This window comes from Heptranchias perlo, chromosome 7 (genome assembly GCF_035084215.1).
Source record: "Heptranchias perlo isolate sHepPer1 chromosome 7, sHepPer1.hap1, whole genome shotgun sequence".
Lineage (NCBI taxonomy): Eukaryota > Metazoa > Chordata > Chondrichthyes > Hexanchiformes > Hexanchidae > Heptranchias > Heptranchias perlo.
This window is the reverse complement of record NC_090331.1, coordinates 80,985,719-81,010,883: the sequence shown is the minus strand read 5'-3', so window position 1 is coordinate 81,010,883 and position 25,165 is coordinate 80,985,719. Positions and strand designations below refer to the sequence as shown.

Below are 25,165 nucleotides of genomic sequence, written 5' to 3'. Positions count from 1 at the left end.
TAGTTTTACCATTAATTAGTTTGATCCCATGACCCCTTGTCGTCCTCTCAGTTTAATTTACAATAATATTGTGGATTTACGTTTTCCATAGCAATCCCGATGTTGTATACCTCTATAGGAGCTTGTAGACCTCTGTCACGAAGGTTGAGGCCATCTATTCAGCTGCCTCCTTTGCATCATCCCCTTCCCCTTGCCTACCAATCCAAATCCTAGCCCTGAAATCGCATCCTTCTCTCGTTTCTTTCCCATCAAGACCTCTCCGAGCTCACCTTGTTCATGAAACCCTCCACTTACTCCTTTGGCTCCGTTCAAATTAAACTGATCACTACCCAACTTTTCTTCCTAACTCCCATTGTAAATGGTTCCCTCTATTCAGGTACTGTCCACGTCCCTTCCAAAATTACCATTACCCCCCCACTTCAAAAAAACCCACCCTTGACCCCTCTGTCGTTACAAACTACCGCCCCAGCACCAACCTCCCTTTCCTCTCCGAAGTTCTTCAACGTGGTGTCGCCTCCCAAATCTGTGCCCACCTTTCCCGCGACTCCATGTTTGAATCCTTCCAATCAGCTTTCTGCCACAGTACTGAAATACTCCTAATCCAAGTCACAAATGACATCCTCTGTGACTGTCACCGTGGTAAACTATCCCTTCTCATCCTTCATGACCGGCACAGCCTTTGAACAAGGTCAGCCAAACCATTCTCCTCCAACGCCTCTCCTCTGTTGCCCAGATGGGTGGGACTGTCCTCGCCTGGTTCCACTCTTACCTATCCAGTCGTAGCCAGAGAATCTCCTGCAATGGCTTCTCTTCCTGCTCCCGCACCGTTACCTCTGGGGTACCCCAAGGATCTATCCTTGGCTCCTTCCTCTTCCTCATCCACCTGCTGCCCGTTGGTGACATCATCCACAGACATGGTGTCAGCTCCCACACGTACACTGAAGACGCCCAGCTCTACTGCTTCACCACCTCTCTTCACCCCTCCACTACCTCTGTGTTATCAGATTGTTTGTCCAACATCCAGTCCTGGATGAGCAGAAATTTCCTCCAATTAAATATTGGGAAGTCTGAAGCCATTGTCTTTGGTTCCCCGCCACAAACTCCATTCCCTAGCCACCGATTCCATCCCCCTCCCTGGCCACTATCTGAAGCTGAACCAGGCCGCTCATAACCTTGGTGTCCTATCTGACCCCGAAATGAGCTTCTGACCCCATATCCACTCCATCACCAGGACCGCCTACTTCCACCTCCGTAACATCGCCGGTCTCTGCTCCTGCCTCAGTTCACCTGCTGCTGAAACCCTCATTTATGCTTCCGTCACCTCCAGACCCAACTATTCTAACGTTCTCCTGGCTGAATTCCCATCCTCCACCCTCCATAAACTTCAGCTCATCCAAAATTCTGCTGCCCGAAGCCTAACTCGCTCCAAGTCCCGTTCACCCATCACTGCTGACCTACATTGGCTCCTGGTCCCCCTCTGCCTCAAATTTAAAATTCTCATCCTCATGTTCAAATTTCATTGTCGGCCGTGCCTTCAGCTGTCTGGGTCCGAAGCTTTGGAACTCCCTCCCTAAACCCCTCCCTTCTCCTTTAGGGCCTACCTTAAAATCCACCTTTTTGACCGAGCTTTTTTCCGCCCTTCTGACTATCTCCTTCTTTGGCTTGGTGTCCATTTTTTTGTCTGATTATGCCCGTGAAATGCCTGGGCATGTTTTCCTACGTAAAGGTGATATATAAAACCAACTTGTTGTTGATGTTCCACACCTCCAACTAATAGAATGGCCTTTTAAAGGGGTACCACGCTGCGCTCAAAACAATGATGACAATGCAACTAGTGACTGTCCTCCTGGAAGGGTGGGGCGACTTAAGTAAGCAGGGTCTCTCTGGGTTGGCTCCAAGGGGACCCAGCTGCTAACGGAAGATTGGAACTGAGTTAATCCCCCGTGGCACACTCATGAACTGGATACTTGAGCAAGGCAGGTTGGCAGTGGTCCAGGATGTTGATGATTGACTAGCCAGCCGTACTCATTGATGAAACCGGGAAGGGCAGACTTGTTACCGGGGACTGGAATTCTTCCCATTTAGCTCCAGGCCACTACATGGCCCCCTGGTTTCATTTATATTTGTTGCCAGCTCTCACTGCTGCCAGGTGATGGGTGAACAAATCTGCCTCTTCCCCTTTCTAGCACTGTTGTCAATGGGAGCTCTGTAATGTCAAGGGGCTGTGATTCCTTTTGCACCCAACAATTCATCAAGACAGGGGAAGTTTCACAGTCGGGCCTCCATTTGCAAATTAAACAGAAAGTCACATAAATAAAAGAGCAGGGGCACGGAGTCCTGAAATGCTGTTCATCACATGCTGTATCCTTCGACTCCCACAGAAGGGATTTATATTGTAAATAACATTCAGTTACCTCGTGATATCGTCAAACACGCCGTAGCCCATTTTTTTGTCCTGTGCCCACTGCCCGATGAACATGCTGGGGCAGGACGAGGTCAGCTTGCCACTGCGGAGCAAGCCATGCCCGTGGCGCATGTTGTCTTGGAAACAGCCCTCGTACACCTCTCCTGTGGCATAGCTGGGAGGGGGAGGGGGGTGCGGGGAAGGGTTAGGAGGGAAAAGGAAGAAAGTCAGTCAGTCTTCTCTAATCACAACATAGCTTCTATAGAGAACCAGCTGTACACACAGGTCAAACACCAGCATACGGCCAGATATCATACAGTTACTCATCCCAGGATCTTTCAGGCCCCTGTTCTATTTGGGATCCTCATCAGATGTAAATGTTTGTTGCAGCAAGTGAACACCAACTTATTGGCCTGCAGCCCTGAGGTTTTTGAAGTTTATTAACTAAGTGAATTCTTCCTCCTTTTGGCCACCCAGTGACAGCATAAGCACTCCAGGCCAGGCCAAGCCAAGCCAGGTGCTCCCTCTACTCTACCTCACATCAGAGAAACACATGAGTAGGCCATTCAGCGCCTTAAGCCTATCCTGCCATTCAATTAGATCATGGCTGATCTGTACCTTAACTCCATATCCCTTGATACCCTTACCCAATAAAAATCTATCTATCTCAGTCTCAAAAATTTCAATTGACACGGCATCCACAGCCTCTTGTGGGAAGAGTGTTCCAGATTTCTACCACTCTGTGTGGAAAAAGTCCTTCCTGATTTTACTCCTGAATGGCCTAGCTCTAATTTTAAGATTATGCCCCCTTGTTGGATTCCCCACCAGAGGGAACAGTACCAGCGGTATCTACCCAATCGAATCCAGTTATCATTTTAAATTCCTCGATCAGGTCACCCTTCTAAACTCCAAGGAATACAGTCCAAGTTTAGGTAACATGCCTTAACCCCAGCTTCAGGAGGGTTTGCCCTACAGCAGCAGGGTGAATGGACGGCCGGCCTCTTATGCAGCCTCCACCACCTGCCCCCACCCCACCCGAGTGAGAGAGCAATCGCTGGGATCGTGCCCTCTTGTAACTTGACTGTCTAAATTCATCACACATAGCACCCACACAGCCAGCCGAGAGTTCCATCTCATTTGGCTGGGATTAGTTAGAGTCCAGGCCCCAGGGGTTAAAGGACTGTACAAACCCTCCTCATCACCCAAGGTCACTATGCTCCCTAATCCACACATTGTACACAAACAGAAGCCAAGGTTAGAGATTTACAGCATGTTATGTTCTGGTCTTTTTGCTTCACAAGTGTGGTAACCTAGTGGTCATGATGCCCGGAGCTCGAGTTCAAATCCAACTCATAGCTGGTATTTTGGACACTGAGACCATGAAAACTGTCATATTGTCATAAAAATCCCACAGGTTCAATAATGCCCTTCAGGGAGGGACTTACCACCCCTACCAATGTGCCTCCTGTCCCACACTATGCAGCTGACTTTTGGTGCCCTATGGGATGGGCAATAAATGCTGCCTTGCTGGTGTGGCCCACCTCCGCCAAGAACAAATAAAGAAAAACTTCTGCAACCTAACCCGGACTCCAGAATTGAATGAAGCAGCTCATTTTCTGCAACTGTTTGCTAGAGACCATATAGAAAATCTGTTCTGGTTCTCGGCCCAGTTCCTGCACCAATGACGCTGTTGGTCCGCATCCTCTTTTGTCCAGTTATTCCTCTAGTGCAAATGACCAATGCACTAATTTCCTGCAGATTTTGAAAGTTGCAGAATTCAGTGGCGGTACTGCAGATGAACCTGCTCACCAACCGCGAGAGTGCGGGGGTCGGACACTGCTGTGGAAACATCACCCTCTCTCCACTGAAGGCAATGAAGCCCCCCTCTGCACCCGCCATGGCAAAGTGACGCACTCTGGCCACATTCATTTAGCTATGGGTCCTCAGCCTATCAATATAGGTCAGCAACAGAGGAACTCACCTGCTGAGATCAGGGAAGGACAGCCACAGACACAGCTCTGAATTTACTGCAAGTTCGCAAGGCTACAATGGAAATGGCACTGAGTCTCTTCCAAATGGTGACTCTAACCCAGCTAAAATGTCTCAAAGATGCACCCAAATCCAGGCAACGTGCCACAGACTCACGGGAAACCAGCCAACGGATCAGAGGAGGACCCTACCACTAAACCAGTCAACAGCCCAAATCAAACCACTCTTCCAAAACCAAACATATCAAATGAGACCCCCTTGCAACCAGCAGAGACCTCAAAGCCGATGAATAGATGAAATGCGACCTGTACGTACTTGTAGATCCCATGGCCGTGCATCTTGCCTTCTTTCCAGTGGCCCTGGTAGTGATCATTCTTCTTCAGAGCTTTGCTGGGTATGATGTACTCTCCATACCTGAGAAGACAAATGAAATCTTTAGCACCTCACGCTCTCACTTCAAGGAGTTTCTCTTCAAATGAAGGGAGCACTGGCCCGTGTTACGCCAGTCTACCTGCTCTATGGGCTGTAGAGCGCCACAGCACAGTGGGCACTCTGAACAAGCCCACTGCCTGGCAACAACTAGCATCCTGAATGGACCATCGAGCTAGATACCGCCGTAGGCCATATTTCACAAGGGGCACCGTGTGGATTAAAGGCTGCATTCAGCAAGGACGTGCCTGGGTCAATCCATGGAACCAAACCCATACCACGCGCAGACCATCCCTGCGAAAATATCCCATCCCCAAGGGGAATTGTCTCCCCTGTCTCCTGAAGACTCTTAGAGCACGGTTCCACCAGTGCTGGCAACCCTCCAGTCCCTCACACAAATAAAAAGACAGACAGACTTGCAGTTAATTCTTTCATTACCTCACAACATCCCAAAGTGCTTTAAAGCCAATGAAATACTTTTGAAATGTTGTCTCTGTTGTAATGTAGGAAATGCAGCTGCCAATTTGCACACAGCAAGGTCCCACAAACAGCAATGAGATAAATGACCAGATAATCTGTTTTAGTGATGTTGGTTGAGGGATGAATATTGGCCGAGACACCAGGGAGAACTCCCCTGCTTTTCGAATAGAGCCATGGGATATTTTACCTCCATCTGAGGGAGCAGACAGGGCCTCGGTTTAACATCTCACCCAAAAGGCAGCACCAACAGTGCAGCACTCCCTCATCACTGCACTGGAGTGTCAGCCGATATTGTGAGCTCATGTTCCTGGAGTGAGGCTTGAACTCACAGACTTCTGACTCAGTGGCGAGAGTGCTACCACTGAGCCCAGGCTGACACCCGAATAGTCATTCGTCAGCCCAGACACAGAGCATTGACAGGATATTTGACCACAGAGGGCTGAGCCTGTTTTCATCTGATATCCATACGTGTGCACACATGCACACTTTCCAGCAGGAATCATGAGATCGTCAGCAGGAGCAGCTCTGGCTGATTCTTTCCCCCCCCCCCCCCTTCCCCACCCAGAGCCCTCCTGCCGTTGCTCCAGGCAAGATCAACTAACTCAGCACTGCTCAGGGATCATGGAGAATTCTATTTATACTCATTTGACACTTACCCATCCTCTAAACCATTTTTGAAATCGCCAGAGTACGTTCTCCCATCAGGCCACCGCAGCACGCCCCTGGCATTAAGAGAACACAGTGAGAAGATATCATAGAATCATAGAAGTTTACAACATGGAAACAGGCCCTTCGGCCCAACATGTCCATGTCGCCCAGTTTATACCACTAAGCTAGTCCCAATTGCCTGCACTTGGCCCATATCCCTCTATACCTCTATACCCATCTTACCCATGTAACTGTCCAAATGCTTTTTAAAAGACAAAATTGTACCCGCCTCTACTACTGCCTCTGGCAGCTCGTTCCAGACACTCACCACCCTTTGAGTGAAAAAATTGCCCCTCTGGACCCTTTTGTATCTCTCCCCTCTCACCTTAAATCTATGTCCCCTCGTTATAGACTCCCCTACCTTTGGGAAAAGATTTTGACTATCTACCTTATCTATGCCCCTCATTATTTTATAGACTTCTATAAGATCACCCCTCAACCTCCTACTCTCCAGGGAAAAAAGTCCCAGTCTATCTAACCTCTCCCTATAAGTCAAACCATCAAGTCCCGGTAGCATCCTAGTAAATCTTTTCTGCACTCTTTCTAGTTTAATAATATCCTTTCTATAATAGGGTGACCAGAACTGTACACAGTATTCCAAGTGTGGCCTAACTAATGTCTTGTACAACATCAACAAGACATCCCAACTCCTGTATTCAATGTTCTGACCAATGAAACCAAGCATGCTGAATGCCTTCTTCACCACCCTATCCACCTGTGACTCCACTTTCAAGGAGCTATGAACCTGTACTCCTAGATCTCTTTGTTCTATAACTCTCCCCAACACCCTACCATTAACGGAGTAGGTCCTGGCCCGATTTGATCTACCAAAATGCATCACCTCACATTTATCTAAATTAAACTCCATCTGCCATTCGTCGGCCCACTGGCCCAATTTATCAAGATCCCGTTGCAATCCTAGATAACCTTCTTCACTGTCCACAATGCCACCAATCTTGGTGTCATCTGCAAACTTACTAACCATGCCTCCTAAATTCTCATCCAAATCATTAATATAAATAACAAATAACAGCGGACCCAGCACCGATCCCTGAGGCACACCGCTGGTCACAGGCCTCCAGTTTGAAAAACAACCCTCTACAACCACCCTCTGTCTTCTGTCGTCAATCCAATTGGCTACCTCACCTTGGATCCCGTGAGATTTAACCTTATGTAACAACCTACCATGCGGTACCTTGTCAAAGGCTTTGCTAAAGTCCATGTAGACCACGTCTACTGCACAGCCCTCATCTATCTTCTTGGTTACCCCTTCAAAAAACTCAATCAAATTCGTGAGACATGATTTTCCTCTCACAAAACCATGCTGACTGTTCCTAATCAGTCCCTGCCTCTCCAAATGCCTGTAGATCCTGTCTCTCAGAATACCCTCTAACAACTTACCCACTACAGATGTCAGGCTCACCGGTCTGTAGTTCCCAGGCTTTGCCCTGCCGCCCTTCTTAAACAAAGGCACAATATTTGCTACCCTCCAATCTTCAGGCACCTCACCTGTAGCTGTCGATGATTCAAATATCTCTGCTAGGGGACCCGCAATTTCCTCCCTAACCTCCCATAACGTCCTGGGATACATTTCATCAGGTCCCGGAGATTTATCTACCTTGATGCGCGTTAAGACTTCCAGCACCTCCCTCTCTGTAATATGTACACTCCTCAAGACATCACTATTTATTTCCCCAAGTTCCCTAACATCCATGCCTTTCTCAACCGTAAATACTGATGTGAAATATTCATTCAGGATCTCACCCATCTCTTGTGGTTCCGCACATAGATGACCTTGTTGATCCTTAAGAGGCCCTACTCTCTCCCTAGTTACTCTTTTGCCCTTTATGTATTTGTAGAAGCTCTTTGGATTCTCCTTTGCCTTATCTGCCAAAGCAATCTCATGTCCCCTTTTTGCCCTCCTGATTTCTCTCTTAACTCTACTCCGGCAATCTCTATACTCTTCAAGGGATCCACTTGATCCCAGCTGCCTATGCATGTCATATGCCTCCTTCTTCTTTTTGACTAGGGCCTCAATCTCCCGAGTCATCCAAGGTTCCCTACTTCTACCAGCCTTGCCCTTCACTTTATAAGGAATGTGCTTACCCTGAACCCTGGTTAACACACTTTTGAAAGCCTCCCACTTACCAGATGTCCCTTTGCCTGCCAACAGACTCTCCCAATCAACTTCTGAAAGTTCCTGTTTAATACCATCAAAATTGGCCTTTCCCCAATTTAGAATTTTAACTTTTGGGCCAGACCTATCATTCTCCATAGCTATCTTAAAACTAATGGAATTATGATCACTGGTCCCAAAGTGATCCCTCACTAACACTTCTGTCACCTGCCCTTCCTTATTTCCCAAGAGGAGGTCAAGTTTTGCCCCCTCTCTATATCGAGAATGAAATCGAAAGCACCAGTTTCTCAATACTCACAGCAGCAGACATTTTTTTTAATAACATACTAATTTCCTCACCCTGACCATTTCTTTGTCCTTTCCAGCAAGCTGCCGCCCTCACCCCAAACACGTTCGGTTTGAGCCTTTCCACATTCCTCCCCAGTTTCCTGCCACGCCATTCGCTCTCCTTCCCCTTTTCCTCGATGCACAGCCTCACGCCTCACTCTCCAGACAATCTCTGCAAACTATTTCACTCAATGAAAGAAAGCTCATTAAATCTGTGCACTCAGCTGCTGCGCCCGGGAACATCCCAGACTTGCACACGTTTTCTAGTTAGACTCTGCTCAACTTGTCTGAATCTTGCTAGGGGTCAATTCCACTGGTGTTTCAAGCCCCCACTTCCTTGCCCAAGTGCCTGCTCTTCAGTGCAAGCCTGAACAGTGAGTGTTGGCAAGATATGAGAATGCGGGAGGCATCACGACCGAGTCTGATCCTGTCCTGATTTCCTCACACATACCCTTTCTGACAGGGTTTGCTGGATAGTGATCAGAAGTGGAGCCATGGCCGATTGTTTCCCTCCTCCCTCTCCCTAACTCATGGGGCCCATGTTAGTGCGTCAGTTGGCACGGTCCCAAAATTCATGCAATGTTAAGGGTGGGGGGGGGGGGGGGGGGGGGCGGGGGAGGGAAAAGGAGTTACTATGTGAACAGGGGCGACTATACCCGAAACTGAAGTTAGATTCTCCAGATTTATCTCACGTATTTCCTTGACCGCGTAGGTACGACACTGACGCTCACTGACCGCGTGTGCACAACACTGACCCTGTGTGTACCACACCGACGCTCTCTGACCGCGTGTGTACAACGCTGACCCTGTGTGTACAACACTGACACTCACTGACAGCGTGTGTACAACACTGACCCTGTGTGTACCACACCGACGCTCTCTAACCGCGTGTGTACAACGCTGACCCTGTGTGTACAACACTGACACTCACTGACCGCGAGTGTACAACGCTGACCCTGTGTGTACAACACTGACACTCACTTGCCATGTGGCTTTCCAGCCAACCAGCGACCTTCATAAGTTGCCTCCTTCAGCCGCTGGTCCTTGTAGAAGGTGTAACTGGCGGTGCGCGAGATGGGGGGCTCTGCTCGCATGACGCTGCCCGGTGCAGGGGCCAGGATATCCGGAGCACCACTCAGTGCCTGATCCACAGCCTGGTTAATTGCTCTTAACCACTTTGTCTGAAATGAGATTAGAGTGAAACACTCGACACACATCCCCCCAACCCCCACCCGACACGGCCCTCAACCCCCCAAACGCCACTGCCCCTGCCGCCCCCGACACGCCACTCCTATAGACAATACAGACAGGGTTCAAGCGATCGTCTGCACAGATTTTCGATAATTGTTATTGGGGGCTCCCAGTGAGTGGGAGGGTCCTGTTATTAGGGGTGGGGTCATCCCAGCTCCCGGTGAGTGGGAGGGTCCTGTTATTAGGGGTGGGGTTATCCCAGTGAGTGGGAGGGTCCTGTTATTAGGGGTGGGGTTATCCCAGCTCCCAGTGAGTGGGAGAGTCCTGTTATTAGGGGTGGGTTTATCCCAGCTCCCAGTGAGTGGGAGGGTCCTGTTATTAGGGGTGGGTTTATCCCAGCTCCCAGTGAGTGGGAGGGTCCTGTTATTAGGGGTGGGTTTATCCCAGCTCCCAGTGAGTGGGAGGGTCCTGTTATTAGGGGTGGGTTTATCCCAGCTCCCAGTGAGTGGGAGGGTCCTGTTATTAGGGGTGGGTTTATCCCAGCTCCCAGTGAGTGGGAGGGTCCTGTTATTAGGGGTGGGTTTATCCCAGCTCCCAGTGAGTGGGAGGGTCCTGTTATTAGGGGTGGGTTTATCCCAGCTCCCAGTGAGTGGGAGGGTCCTGTTATTAGGGGTGGGGTTATCCCAGTGAGTGGGAGGGTCCTGTTATTAGGGGTGGGGTTATCCCAGTGAGTGGGAGAGTCCTGTTATTAGGGGTGGGTTTATCCCAGTGAGTGGGAGGGTCCTGTTATTAGGGGTGGGGTTATCCCAGTGAGTGGGAGAGTCCTGTTATTAGGGGTGGGTTTATCCCAGTGAGTGGGAGGGTCCTGTTATTAGGGGTGGGTTTATCCCAGCTCCCAGTGAGTGGGAGGGTCCTGTTATTAGGGGTGGGTTTATCCCAGCTCCCAGTGAGTGGGAGGGTCCTGTTATTAGGGGTGGGGTTATCCCAGCTCCCAGTGAGTGGGAGGGTCCTGTTATTAGGGGTGGGGTTATCCCAGCTCCCAGTGAGTGGGAGGGTCCTGTTATTAGGGGTGGGTTTATCCCAGGTCCCAGTGAGTGGGAGAGTCCTGTCCCTACCCCCTTATACCCCTGTCCAGCCTACACCTGGCAGCAACCCAGTGTGTCATGATTCAAATCAGGGAGATCAGAGTGTGGGGGGAAATCCCAGGCCCAGACCCATGCCCCATTTATGTGGGTAACATACACAAGAGTTGCTTGTGTGTTTTATTTGTTCTCTGGATGGGGATGTTGCTGGCAAAGCCGCATTTACTGCCCATCCCTCATTGCCCTGTGGTGGTGGGTGTTCTCCTTGAACTGTTGCAATCCATGTGTCGATGGTGCTCCTGCGATGGGGCAAAAGCAGTGGTGGAGATAGCAGCCTCGACAGAACGACAGTAGCACCGGATTAGAATGTCATTCCTTCACCAACAGGCTCCGGTTTAAAATCTAGCTTAGAATGAGGGGCTGAAAATTCTGTCTTTATTTCTAAGTGAGTTTGCATGTTTTATTTACAAACAGACAAAATGCTACTTTCCTCTCCCACCCAGTATCTATATTTGTAGCTCAGAGCTGAAGTCTGATTTGTCCATTGTCGGTCTGTAACCCAAGTGCATGTTAAGGTGACCATCAGTGCAGTCTCACTCCCACAATCAAATCATTGGCAGAAAAAGCTCAGTTGGTCAACTGCTGCCTCCAAAACACCGCACTCCCCATCCCAACTTCCGCCTTTCTTCCTAGACCAGTTAGTTCCAATTAATTCAAGAGCCGCTCACGTTACCTTCTCCTGAGGTGATGCTGCAGTGAGGATGAACTGTTCTTCAGCTGTGGTTATCCTCAGGGCATTCCTACAGGAAAAAGTATGCAGATGAGTCAGAGAACGAGAGACTGAGCCCGAGCCCAAGCCCGAACCAGAGCCAGAGCGAGAAAGCGAGCACCCGAGCCTGAACCATAACGAACGCCAGAACCAGAATGCGCGGGCGAGAGGGCCACGGCCCGAGCCTGAGCGAGAGGGCCCGAGCCAGCGCCAGTCACACACAGAAGGCCGAGAGCACAGCAACTCCCACTAGCACCACTAGCCTTTACAAGAGCTGTCACCTGTACCCATTTCTTCTGACACAACCCAGTGCTGTACCACTGAATAGCAGGGCCTGTAGCACTCTGAAATACATTGCCAAACCGTTGCTGAAGTGAGTGTGCTCAGCGTGAGCAGCAGTGCACTGGGGAAGCCCCTCCCTCTGCCACGCAGCACCTGTATTTACCCCACCCTCACAACTTCTTCACCCAATGATTTCATGGTCTCATTAGAAGCGCAGAGGGTGGATCAAACTGCTCTCGTGTACTCCCCAGCAGTGGCCGTTCAGCATCACTGACAAGGACCTGGTGCGATCACCAGGGTGACCACCTGGCCATTGTGATCAATAAAAGTAACTGCAGATCAAGTCCAGGATTCAATTCCTGGATTTCTACAAAGGCTGCACACAATTGTTTTTCAAATGACTCAGTCCTTCTACCCCCAACCAATTTTGCAGTAGGTGAAAGATGCTCCAACTGTAAAGGGTCCCCTGACCTCTCTCAATGCTGGAAAATGGCAAGGAGAACACTGGAAAGGAGAGCAATGGGGAGAAAATCCTGCAATAAATATCGTCAAAAAATAACAGCACTCCAGCCAGGAGGTGGTTGGTGTTATAGTAGTACGCCCATCACAAGAATTTGTTCATAGTGTGAGGGGTGAATGATCACTTCTGATACTCACGGGCTGCTCGTTTCCTCAGAGAGAGGCTCTACCCAAAGTGTCACAAGAGGAAATACATGGTGTGTCGAAAACTGAGGAAAGGTAGGAAAAAAGGAAGCTTAATTAGTACACATGGGAAGGGGGCAACTCCAACTCTCGGCACAGTCAACACTCGCTAATCTGGGGCAAACTTCAAACAGCTAATAGCAGGGCTCAACCAGAATGAGGGAACAAAGCAGCAAGGCGCACAGGCACGAGGCAACAGAACAGTAAACCTTCTGGTCACTTGGTAAGTTTTGTGGGAAGGGTTGTTCAGTACCCGGCTGGTATTGATGCTGATACATTACTAGCCCTGCAGTGATGTTAAAACATGTAATACAACATTGCCCCTTTCTAAAAAAAATTGATCACTCGGTGTTGGCAGCAAGATCCCTGCAACAGGTGGCCTTGCAGCTCAAATTTTTTTTTGATGATATTTCTGCAGAAAGGACTTGGGGATGGATTACACTGAGGTGCGTTTTACAGTTGAGGGAGTTCTCACGGGATTAAAATCCTCTGCAGCCGCCGAGACGAAGAGGAGTTAATATGTTAATGAGGCAAACACTGAATACGCGCACTGAAGCCAGGCAGGCCAGTTTGTGGAAAAGCACTGTTCACAAACCACTTCAAACTGCGACAGGAAGAATCGATGGACTCGAGCCAGACTCAAAGGATGGTCCCGTTAATTGTGACAGTGGTTCCCACAAACCAAGGGGAGGGTGAACTGTAGCCCATTTTATTGATAGGCCTACTGATTGATAGGCAAATTTCTCAACGGGGAAGGAATCAGGAAGACAGCCTTCCCACTTCCTGTGAACGTGGAGTAAAAGGACAAAAGAACACTTGAAGTCAGTCAGCCCAGATAGGGGTGGGAAGGGAACCTGGCCAAACAAGGAAAAACTCACTCAACTTAAGTGTAGGGCCGATCAGAACAAGAACACTGACCAGGAAAAGGCTAAGCTAGCCCACTAACATGGGATTGTGTATTGTGGTTCATGACTGTGTTTTCTTATCCCCAAGGGGAGGTTTGAAGTTAAATGAGGTGAATTTTGATCATGACCATTATTCGCTTGATGCCAACAATTCACGTCTGACCTCGTCTCACTAAAGCGTTTTCAATCCGAAAGATTAGGAGACGCATGCTAGTGCATGTGTCAAAGACATGATATATGAATAGGATCATAGGTAAGGATACGGCCATTCAGGTCCTCGAGTCTGTTCCGCCGTTCAATCAGATCAGAGCTGATCTGCATCGCAACTCCATTTACCTGCCTTTGCTCTGTATCCAAAAACAAGGAAGTGATGCTCAACCTTTACAAATGAATGGTTAGGCCTCAGCTGGAGTATTGTGTACAATTCTGGGCACTGCACTTTAGGAAGGATGTCAAGACCTTGGAGAGGGTACAAAGGAGGTTTACCAGGATGATACCAGGGATGAGGGACTTCAGTTATGTGGAGAGACTGGAGAAGCTGCGTTGTTCTCCTTAGAGCAGGGTAGGTTATGGGGAGAACTGATTGAGGTATTCAAAATAATGAGGGGTTTTGATAGAGCAAGTAGGGAGAAACTGTTTCCTCTGGTAAGTGGGTCGGTAACCAGAGGTCATAGATTTAAAATAATTGGCAAAAGAACTAGAGGGGAAATAAGGAGAAATTTTTTCCACAGAGGATTGATAAGATCTGGAACACCCTACCTGAAAGGGTGGTGGAAGCAGATTCCATAGGAACTTTTAGAAGGCGATTGGACATGTACTTGAAGAGGACTAACGTGCAGGGTTATGGGGAAAAAACTGGGGTTTATGACTAAATTGGACAGCTCTTTCAAAGAGCCAGCACAGGCACAACCGGCCGAACAGCCTCCATCTGTGCTATAAGACTCTATAATCCCTTGATACCCTAACCCAACAAAAATCTATCAATCTCATTCTTGAAAACTTCAATTAACCCAGCATCCAGTCTTTTGGAGGAGCGAGTTCTAGATTTCTTCTACCATGTGTGTGAAAAAAGTACTTCCTGATTTCACTCCTGAATAGCCCAGCTCTAATTTCAAGACTGTGGCATTCACTTAGGTACAGTGGTGCTGGTCACTCCTGTAAGCAGTCCCAACATCTTTACATTCAGGAGTATGCCCATGCTGCCCAATATCTAATCAAACAATAGTGTGACTCAGGTCTATAACAGTAGGACCCACCCTGTGAGCTGAACTGGATATCTGAAGTGTGAGGTAATGCACTTTAGATCCAAGAAAGACAAATCAAAATATATGTTCTAAATGATGAGAGACTAGGAGCTTTGGAGGAACAAAGGGATTTGGGTGCCGAGGTGCACAAATCATTAGAAGCTAAACTAAATGGAATGTTGGTCTTTATCTCAAGGAGCCTGCACTACAATTGGGAGGAAGTTATTCTTTTGTTGTACAGAGCCTTGGTCAGACCCCATCTGGAGTACTGTGTTCAGTTGGGTACCGCAACTCAGGAAGGATACATTGGCCTTGGAGGGGGTGCAGTGCAGACTTACCAGAATGATACTGGGGCATAAAGGGTTAAATTATTGGGATAAGTTGCGCATAAACTTGGCTTGTATTCCCTTTTAGTTTAGAAGGTTGAGGGGTGATCTGATCGAGGTATTTAAAATTATAAAAGGATTCGATAGAGTAGATTCAGAGAACTTATTTCCTCTGGTGGGTAATCCAGGCTGACTCAAAACACTGCTAGTGCTGTAGCTCAGTACAGAGCCACACTTAAAATTTCAAATAATACTCCAGGTAGGGCACTTGGCGGAAATGGGAGAGGCAGGAAATAATAATTACTTTGAAAAAAACAGCTGTGCACAAACACAAAAAGGTCTCGCTGCTCAGACTCCGAGCAAAAAACTGCATTGGCAGAATTCCATCTTAAGACCGGCCGAGCTGCCCCTCCCCCACAGGTCAATGGCTGAGCAACCCCTCCTCCCGATAAATAACCGATCTGCCCCCTTTCCCCCCTGATAAATAACTGATCTGCCCCCTTTCCCCCCAGATAAATAACCGATCTGCCCCCTATCCCCCCAGATAAATAACCGATCTGCCCTTTCCCCCCTGATAAATAACCGATCTGCCCCCTTTCCCCCCTGATAAATAACCGATCTGCCCCCTTTCCCCCCTGATAAATAACCGATCTGTCCCCTTCCCCCCCCCCCCCCCGGGTGGACTCACCTGAGCGTGCACTAGTGCATCATTGAAGAGGATAAACCAGTTGATGGAAAATCTGCCAGCGTGTTGCAGTGTGAGCCCCCGGTTACTGCTCTCGCAGATGAGGCGACGTTCCGGCTTCCTCAGGGATTCCTTAGCAGGAAGAGAACGGACTGATGTTACAGCAACCAGGGTTAGCACCAGCTGCAAGCTCAGCACACTTGGAACCAAAGATACACTGCCAGCACCTCTCACCAACGTGATGTGATGAAATGGGAATCTACAGGAATAGATCAGTTTGGAGCCCCATTGAACCAAGGGAGTGATGATAAGCCCATGATCAAGCGATCCCAATATTATTTGCTGTTGTCCCTCCTGTCCTGAAGGCACTACCAAGTTGGGCTACAGTTCCAGGGATGCAGGCAGCCCTTGGTACTTCACCAAAAGGACCATTCTGCATATCCACATCTGAACAGTAGGCTATTCACTATGGAGGACATCACAACCTGACCCCACCCCCATTTGACGATCACACATGCACAGACTTCCTAGCAGGGGTCACTGGATAATGATTAAGAACAGGGATACCCACCATAAAATTAGTGAGCAGTTAGAATTTGCATGGGGTTAATCAAGGACAGCCAGCACGGATTGCCTAAAGGCAAATTACGTTTGATAAATTTATTAGAGTTTTTGAAGAGGTGACTGATAAAAGGAATGCAGTCGACGTGGTGTATATGGATTTTTAGAAGGAGCTTGATAAAGTGCCTCACACAAAGCTCGTTAGAAATATTCAGGCATATGGTGTAAGAGGAAATGTAGCAACCTGGAAAGAAAGTTGGTTGAAGGATAGGAAACAAAGAGCCAGAGTAAATGGGTGCTGCTCGGAGTGGAGAAGGGTTGGAAGTGGGGTACCCCGGGGGTCAGTGCTTGCTCACTTTTGGTCTCAGTATAAAGATGATTTGCACTTGGTCTTAAAGGGCACAATCTCAAAATTTGCTGAAGACACACAAGGAGAACATTGGCAAACATTGAGTGGATTAGGCAGACAGGTGGCAGATGTATGCCAGGTGGAGACGTATGAGGTAATTTTGGGATGATAAACCAGGAATGGGAGTGAACACCCAATGGAAAGATGCTGAAGGGTGTGGGTGAACAGAGACACCCTGGGGTCCAAATACATAATTCCCTGAAAGTGACAGCACAGGAAGATAAAGCCATAAAATGGCCCAATTAAATTTTGGATTTTATAAATAGGGGCATAGAGTACAAGAGTAAAGAGGTGATGATGAATTTGTACAAGACAATAGTTAGGCCAAATTTCGAATACAGTGTGAAGTTTCGGGCACCCCATTAGAGAGCACACAGCATAGATTCACCAGGGTGATGGCAGGGATGGGAAACTGTAACTATGAGGGGAGACTTAAGATACCAGGACTATTTCCACTGGAGCAGAGGAGGCTAAAAGGAGATTTAATAGAGATTTGTAAATTATGAAGGGTTTTGATAGAGCGAATAGGGAAAGATGATTCGGTCTGGTTGGGAAGTCAGTGACCAGGGATTATCAATTTAAAATTGGGAAAAGGCAATAGGAGAAATCTTGATGTAGAGGTTGAGAATAATATTCATTCAGGGAACAATTTAGCAACAGGGATATGGATCAGAGAAATAAAGTCAAATAGACTAACTTTAAACAGGAAAAGACTGCAGTAAAGAGGAGGTGCCTTGGACAGAAGGACAAAAGCAAAAAAGGGTAAATGCAAAAGAGAGGATTGTCGATTTGTAGAGGATAATCAATAATGGCCGAGGTAATAAGTAATTCACATGTCTTTACTCGGGCAGGAATGGGAACTTAACGTTCCTGGTTACAATGTATTCGGGAGGAATTGGGAAGGTAATAAAAAGGGGGTGGGGGCGTCAGTATTGATCAAAGATACTGTTACAGCCCCGGAAAGGGACGATGTGCTTGAGGATTCAAAGCCAGAATCTGTTTGGTTAGGGTTAAGGAGCAAGGAGCAATTTAGCAGTTGTTACACTGCTGGCTGTATACTATAGACCACCAAATAGAGAGGAGATGGAGGAACAAATCGGCAAGTAAATTTCAAAAATATGTAAAAACATTAGAGTAGTGATAATGGGGTACTTCAATTACCCTAATAGAGACTGGGGGGAAAACAGTGTAAAGGGCAACGAGGGGGTAGATTTCCTGAAATGTGGACAGAAGAACTTTCTTGATCACTGGGACAGAAATTACTCGGAGTGGCAAACCAAGTGTTCGCCACTCCATAGATTTATACTAACCAACTTAACTTCAGGCACTTCCTTGCATAGGAAGCGGAGAAGAGCCCAGTGTCAGTTCAAGCGAAGCTAGGACCTGTGGGAGAAGTGAAAGGATCGATCTCTCCCCTCAATCAATCAGATCGCAGCATTTTTGACAAGCTGCGAACGGTTTCTGCAGGCTTCGAACGTTAAAACCAGGAAGTGAAAGGTACAACACTAAAATCATTGTAAAAACAGTTACAGACAGCAAATAAAAGGGTAAGAAATAAATGAAATGAGACAGAAGGGAAAAGTGAAAAAAAAGTTTTTTTAACTGACCAAAAACTATTAAAATAATGAGACTCCACATTTTAAAAAGTTAATTTTTAGTTGCTTGGTAGTCATTTAGACTTACCGCACTATTAAAACTTAATTTAGACCTGGCATTAAGCGTACCTGTTTTGTGGCAATATTACTTACTTTCTAGCTGGGCAGATGAGCAAGTTAGCACCTTTTCAATGATTTCACTGATTGCAGCAGGCCATATACCTTTAATTCAAAGCTGTCATATCACCAGTGAATCAGAAGGAGCAAATTCTGGATTTCCGTGTTTCACTTCGCATGTGTAAACACTGGAACTTGCTCCTCCATTTCACCACTAACAGTGAGTGCTGTTGAGCTTACCGTTCTTTTCCAAGCAATTTCTGCCCAATATGCTTCCAGCCCAACAAGGAAACAGTGCTGGATTTAGTTCTGGGGAATGAAGTGGGGCAGGTGGAGAGCATTTGGGAAACAGTGATCACAATAACATTAGGTTTAGAATAGTGATGGAGAGACAAGGAACAATCAAGGTTAAGATACTCAACTGGAAGAGGGCTAATTGTCCCTCGGAAAAACATGGGTTAATAAATGACAGCCAGCATGGATTTGTTAAAGGCAAATAGTGTCTGACAAACCTGATTGAATTCTTTGATGAAGTAATGGAGAGGGTCGATGAGTGTAGTGTGGTTGCCATTGCGTATATGGACTTTCAAAAAGCATTTGATAAAGTATCACATAAGACTGGCTAGCAAAATTAAAGCCCATGGGATTAAAGGGACAGTGGCAGCGTGGATACAAAATTGGCTAAGAGACAGAAAGCAGAGAGTTGTGAACGCTTGTTTTTCAGACTGGAGGGAAGTATACAGTGGTGTTCCCCAGGGGTCAGTATTAGGACCACTGCTCTTTTCCATCTATATTAATGACCTGGACTTGGATATAAAGAGCATAATTTCAAAGTTTACAGATGGCATGAAACTCGGAAATGTAGTAAACAGTGAGGAGGATAGTAGCAGACTTCAGGAGGACATAGGCAGACTAGTGAAATGGGCAGGCACATGACAGATGAAATTTAACCCAGAGAAGTGTGAAGTGATACATTTTGGTAGGAAGAATGAGGAGAGGCAATATAAATTTCATGGTACAATTTTAAAGGGGGTGCAACAGAGACACCTGGGGGGTTCACATACACAAATCTTTGAAGGTGGCAGGACAAGTTGATAAGGCTGTTAAAAGGCATACGGGATCCTGGGCTTTATAAATAGAGGCATAGAATATAAAAGCAAAAACAAATGCTAAATGTTTATTAATCACTGGTTAGGTCTCAGCTGGAGTATTGTGTCCAATTCTGGACACCACACTTTAGGAAGGACTTTAGAGAGGGTGCAGAGGAGATTTACTCGAATGGTATCAGGTATGAGGGACTTCAGTTATGTGGAGAGAAAAGAGAAGCTGGTTTTGTTCTCCTTACAGCAGAGACGGTTAAGGGGAAAACATTACAAATAGGAGCAGGCCCCTTGAGCCTGCTCCGACATTCAATCAGATCATGGCTGACCTTCGACCTCAACTCCACTTTCCCGCCTGATCCCCATATCCTTTGATTCCGAGTGTCCAAATATCCATCAATCTCAGTCTTGAATATACTCAACGACTGAGCATCCACAGCCCTCTGGGGTAGAGAATTCCAAAACTTCACAACCCTCTGAGTGAAGAAATTTTTCCTCATCTCAGTCCTAAATGGTCCTTATCTTGAGAATATGACCTCTGGTTCTATACTCTCCTGCCAGGCGAAACAGTCTCTCAGCATGTACCCGGTCAAGCCCTCCAAGAATTTTAGACGTTTCAATTAGGTCACCTCTCATCCTTCTAAACTCCAGAGAGTATAGGCCCATTCTACTCAATATCTCCTCATAGGACAACCCTCTCATCCCAGGAATCAATCTAGTGAACCTTCGTTACACCCCACCTCTAAGGCAATTATATCCTTCTTTAGGTAAGATATAAATACTCCAGGTGTGTGTACACAGTACTCCAGGTGTGATCTCAGCAGAGCCCTATATAACTGCAGCAAGACCTCCTTACTCTTACATTCCAACCCCCTTGCAATAAAGGCTAACATACCATTTGCCTTCCTAAATGCTTGCCATACCTGCATGTTAACTTTGTGATTCGTGTCCAAGGACACCCAAATCCCTCTGATTCCCAACATTTCTTAGTCTCTCACCTTGTAAAAAAATAAAGTATGCTTTTCTAGTCTTCCTACCAAAGTGGATAATTTCACATTTCCCCACATTATACTTCAGCTGCCACCATCATGCCCATTCGCTTAACCTGTCTATATCCCTTTGCAGACTCTGTGTCCTCCTCACAGCTTACTTTCCCACCTAGCTTTGTATCATCAGCAAACTTGGATACCTTATACTCAGTCTCCTCATCTAAGTCATTGATATAGATTGTAAACAGCTGAGGCCCCAGCACTGATCCTTGCAGCACCCCACTAGTTACAGCCTGCCAACCTAAAAATGACCTGTTTATTATTACTCTTTGTTTTCTGTCCGTTAACCAATCCTCAATCCACACTAATATATTACCCCCAATCCCATTAGTCCTAATCTTGTGTAACACCTTATTGAATGCCTTTTGAAAATCCAAATATACTAAATCTACTGGTTCCCCCTTATCTACCCTGCTAGTTACATCCTCAAAAAATGCTAACAAATTTGTCAAACACAATTTCCCTTTCATAAAACCATGTTGACTCTGTCTAATATGATGTTCTCAGTGCCGTTACCACTTCCTTAATAATAGATTCCAGCATTTTCCCGACGACTGATGTCAGGCTAACAGGCCTGTAGTTCCGTTTTCTCTCTCCCTCCTTTCTTGAATAGCGGGGTTACATTTGCTACCTTCCAATCTGCTGTGACCGTTCTAGAATCTAGGGAATTTTGTAAAATCATAACCAATGCATCCACTATTTCTGCAGCCACCTCTTTTAGAACCCTTGGGTGTAGGCCATCAGATCCAAGGGATTTATCAACTTTTAGTCCCATTAGTTTCTCAAGTACTTTTTCCTCTACTGATAATAATTACTTTAAGTTCCCCATTCTCATTAGACCCTTGGTTCCCCACGATTTCTGGTATGCTTTTTGTGTCTCCTACTGAGAAGACAGATACAAAATATTTGTTTGTCTCTGCTATTTCCTTGATTTAATTGGGCACTCTTCAACTTCACCAGAGTCCGATATTTAATAGAGGTGTTCAAAATTATGATGGGTTTAGAATAAATAAGGAGAAACTGTTTCCAGTGGCAAGAAGGTCAGTAACCACAGGACAAAGATTTAAGGCAATTGGCAAAAGAACCAGAGGGGAGATGAGGAGAGATTTTTTTTAAAAAACGCAACAAGTTGTTATGATCTGGAATGCACTGCCTGAAAGGGTGGTGGAAGCAGATTCAATAGTAACTTTCAAAAGGGAATTGGATAAATACTTGAAAAGGAAAAATTTGCACGCTATGGGGAAAGAGCAGGGGAGTAGGACTGATTAGATATCTCTTTCAAAGAGCCGGCATGGGAACGATGGGCTGAACGTGCTTTACGATTCTATAATTCTATTCAAGGGAAGAATATTAGAAAGGAAGTGAATCCTGAAGTGGTTGAGTAACATTACATATAATTATACAGAATTTACAGCTCAAAAACAGGCCATTCGGCCCAACTGCTCTATGCTGGCATTTATGCTCTACGCGAGCCTTCTCCCACCCTTCTTCATCATATACCATCAGGGCATGACTCTGATGCTCTCTAAAACCTGCAGCAAGAATGGCTGGTTGTGTAAGGTATCCAAGCAGGAAAGCATGGGGAGAAAATGGGAGGGAATTCACCTTTTATTTAGAACAGTTGGTAGTGGAACTTGCTCAGTGAAGAGCAGATTAACCATGTGTATAAATGCATCTATTCTAATGTCACAAGTCACTAATCATATGACTGAATGAATCACCACCTCCTTATAAGGAGAGCCCATGTACTGATGCTCTGAGGAGCAGTATACAAATGGAAGCGAGAGTCTCCACCAGCAGAACACTGTCTCAGTTAGACTTTATACCAAACCGCCAGACAGGGGTCAAGGAATGAAGCCCCTTTTATATTACTGAACAGCTACTGTTAAAGTTGGTTCCCACTGATGCTGAGTGACCTGTAGCATGTGTGGGAGGAACAGGTGACTTTGGACTTATGGTTCCCAAAGCTTCCCACCATTGTGTCTGGGTCTGTTGCAGACTAATTGATGGAGGTCGATTGCTATTAGTACACAACTCCATTACTGTTGTAGCATGCGACTACCAGGATGGTAGGAGAACCAGATGAATCTTGATCTTTTCTCGTCAAGCAATTCCTATGTTCAGTGATCAGAAGCCCATGTACAAGATTCATAAACGTACAGTTGCCCCAAAGATCGGCAGCAAGGCCAACATTATTGCACCCAGTAAATTGCTCACATTCCTTCAGAAAATGAGAGCCCTGATTCACGTTTTACTTATGCTTTGACTTTTTAAAAAACCTTTTTGCTCCCTTTTTCAAACATTCTGGTAGCAGCGGTGTACAGCCTGTTCTGATCTCTCAAATCAGGAGAAAGCACTGCTTCCTGGCTCTCGACTGTTGTAAACCCTTCAACACAGCAAGATGTCCTACATGTTGGTTAATCTACTTGCGATTTGCCAATTCAGGCCTCAAAGAAAATTAAAGATTTTGTCGTTGCTGAGCAAACTCTGGAAACCTAATATTTATATTAATTACAACTTTTCCTCACCCTTCAGCTCGAAAAAATTTTGTGCTGCAAATTGTGCAGCAAAGTACGAATTGATAACGGAGCATCACAGTAGGTACAGCACAGGAGGCCATTCGACCCATCATCCTGTGCCGGCTCTTTGAAAGAGCTACTCAATTAGTCCCATTCCCCTGCTCTTTTCCCATAGCCCTGTAAATATTTTCCCATCAAGTATTTATCCAATTCCCTTTTTGGAAGTTACTATTGAATCCGGTTCCACCGCCCTTTCAGGCAGTGCATTCCAGATCATTAAATCTTGCTGCGTAAAAAAACATTTCCTCATGTTGCCTCTGGCTCTTTTGCCAATCACCTTAAATCTGTGTCCTTTGGTTAACAACCCTTCTGCCACTGGAAACAGTTCCTCCTTATTTACACTATCAAAACTGTTCATGATTTTGAACACCTCCATCAAATCTCCCCTTAACCTTCCCTGTTCTAAGGAGAACAACCCCAGCTTCTCCAGTCTCTCCACATAACTGAAGTCCCTCATCCCTGGTGCCATTCTTGTAAATCTCTTCTGCAGTCTCTCCAAGACCTTGACATCCTTCCTAAAGTGTGGTGCCCAGAATTGAACACAATACTCCAGCTGAGGCCTAACCAGTGTTCAATAAAGGTTTAGCATAACTTCCTTGCTTTTGTACTCTTGGCCACTATTAATAAAGCCAAGGATCCCATATGTTTTTTTTTAAATCAGCCTCTTGTCCTGCCACTTTCAAAAATGTTGTATGTGCACCCCCAGGTCTCTCTATTCCTGCAACCCTTTTAAAATTGTACCATTTAGTTTATATTGCCTCTCCTCATTCTTCCTAAAAAAAAGTATCACTTCACACTTCTCTGCGTTAAATTTCATCTGGCATGTGTCTGCCCATTTCACTAGTCTGTCTATGTCTTCCTGAAGTCTGTTACTATCCTCCACATTGTTTACTACATTTCTGAGTTTTGTATCATCTGCAAACTTTGTCCAAGTCCAAGTCCAAGTCATTAATATATATCAAGAGCAGTGGTCCTAATACTGACCCCTGGGGAACACCACTGTATACTTCCAACCAGTTTGAAAAACAACTGTTCATTACTACTCTCTGCTTTCTGTCCTGTAGCCAATTTTGTATCCACACTGCCACTGTCCCTTTAACCCCACGGACTTTAATTTTGTTAAGTCTATTATGTGGTACTTTATCAAATGCCTTTTGATGTCCATATACACATCAACTGCACTACCCTCATCAACCCTCTCCTTTACTTCATCAAAGAACTCAATCAAGTTAATCAAACATGTCCATGCTTTAACAAATCCATGCTGACTTTCATTTATTAGCCCATACTTTTCCAAGCGCCAATTAATTTTGTCCTGGATTATTGTCTCTAAAAGTTTCCCCACCACCGACGTTAGGCTGACTGGACTGTATTTTCCCCTTTTTTGAACAGGGGTGTAACATTTGCAATCCTCCAGTCCTCTGGAAAAGTCCCCATATCTAAGGAGGATTGGAAGATTGTGGCCAGAGCCTCCGCAATTTCCACCCTTTCTTCCCTCAGTAACCTAGGATGCATCCCATCTGGACCGGGTGCCTTTTCTATTTTGAGTACTGCCAATCTTTTAAGTACCTCCTCTTTATCTATTTTTAACCTATCCAATATCGCTACTACCTCCTCCTTTACTGCTACAATGGCAGCATCCTCTTGTCTAGTGAAGACCGATGCGAAGTATTCATTTAGTGTCTCACCCATGCTCTCTGCCTCCACAAGGTTTTTTTGTCCCTAATCAGTCTCACCCTTCCTTTGATTAGCATTTTACTATTTGTATATTTATAAAAGACTTTTGGGTTCACTTTTACGTTATCCGCTAATCTGTTCTCATACTCTCTCTTTGCTCCTCTTGTTCCCATTTATAGATGTCGTCTGTACTTTCTGTATTCAGTCTGGTTCTCTACTGTCATTTGTCATAAGCCTCCTTTTCCTGTTTAATTTTATTCTCCATATCTTCTGGGACCTTGGTGATAGATAGGACCAGTGTATCTCCTTAACCAATGAGATTTTAGGATAAAGAAGAAACAGCGCAAACGGCAGAGAAAGACGGAGGGTGAATTAGAATCAATTTAGATACAGAAAGAGAAATAAAGAGGGAAAGAAA

At 46.1% G+C, this 25,165-nt stretch overlaps 1 protein-coding gene across 6 annotated transcripts in view; it reads right to left on the bottom strand.

Annotated features, from left to right (window-relative positions):
• als2b (alsin Rho guanine nucleotide exchange factor ALS2 b) overlaps nt 1-25,165 on the bottom strand; it is a 142,388-nt gene that overhangs the window by 45,250 nt on the left and 71,973 nt on the right. For all 6 annotated transcript variants that reach the window (XM_067987957.1, XM_067987962.1, XM_067987961.1 and 3 more), the window contains 7 exons: nt 15,664-15,792; nt 12,456-12,526; nt 11,481-11,547; nt 9,456-9,655; nt 5,959-6,024; nt 4,709-4,807; nt 2,415-2,579 (listed from right to left, as the gene is read on the bottom strand). In XM_067987957.1, coding sequence (XP_067844058.1) covers nt 2,415-2,579; nt 4,709-4,807; nt 5,959-6,024; nt 9,456-9,655; nt 11,481-11,547; nt 12,456-12,526; nt 15,664-15,792 — 797 coding nt within the window. The remainder of the gene's footprint in view (nt 1-2,414; nt 2,580-4,708; nt 4,808-5,958; nt 6,025-9,455; nt 9,656-11,480; nt 11,548-12,455; nt 12,527-15,663; nt 15,793-25,165) is intronic.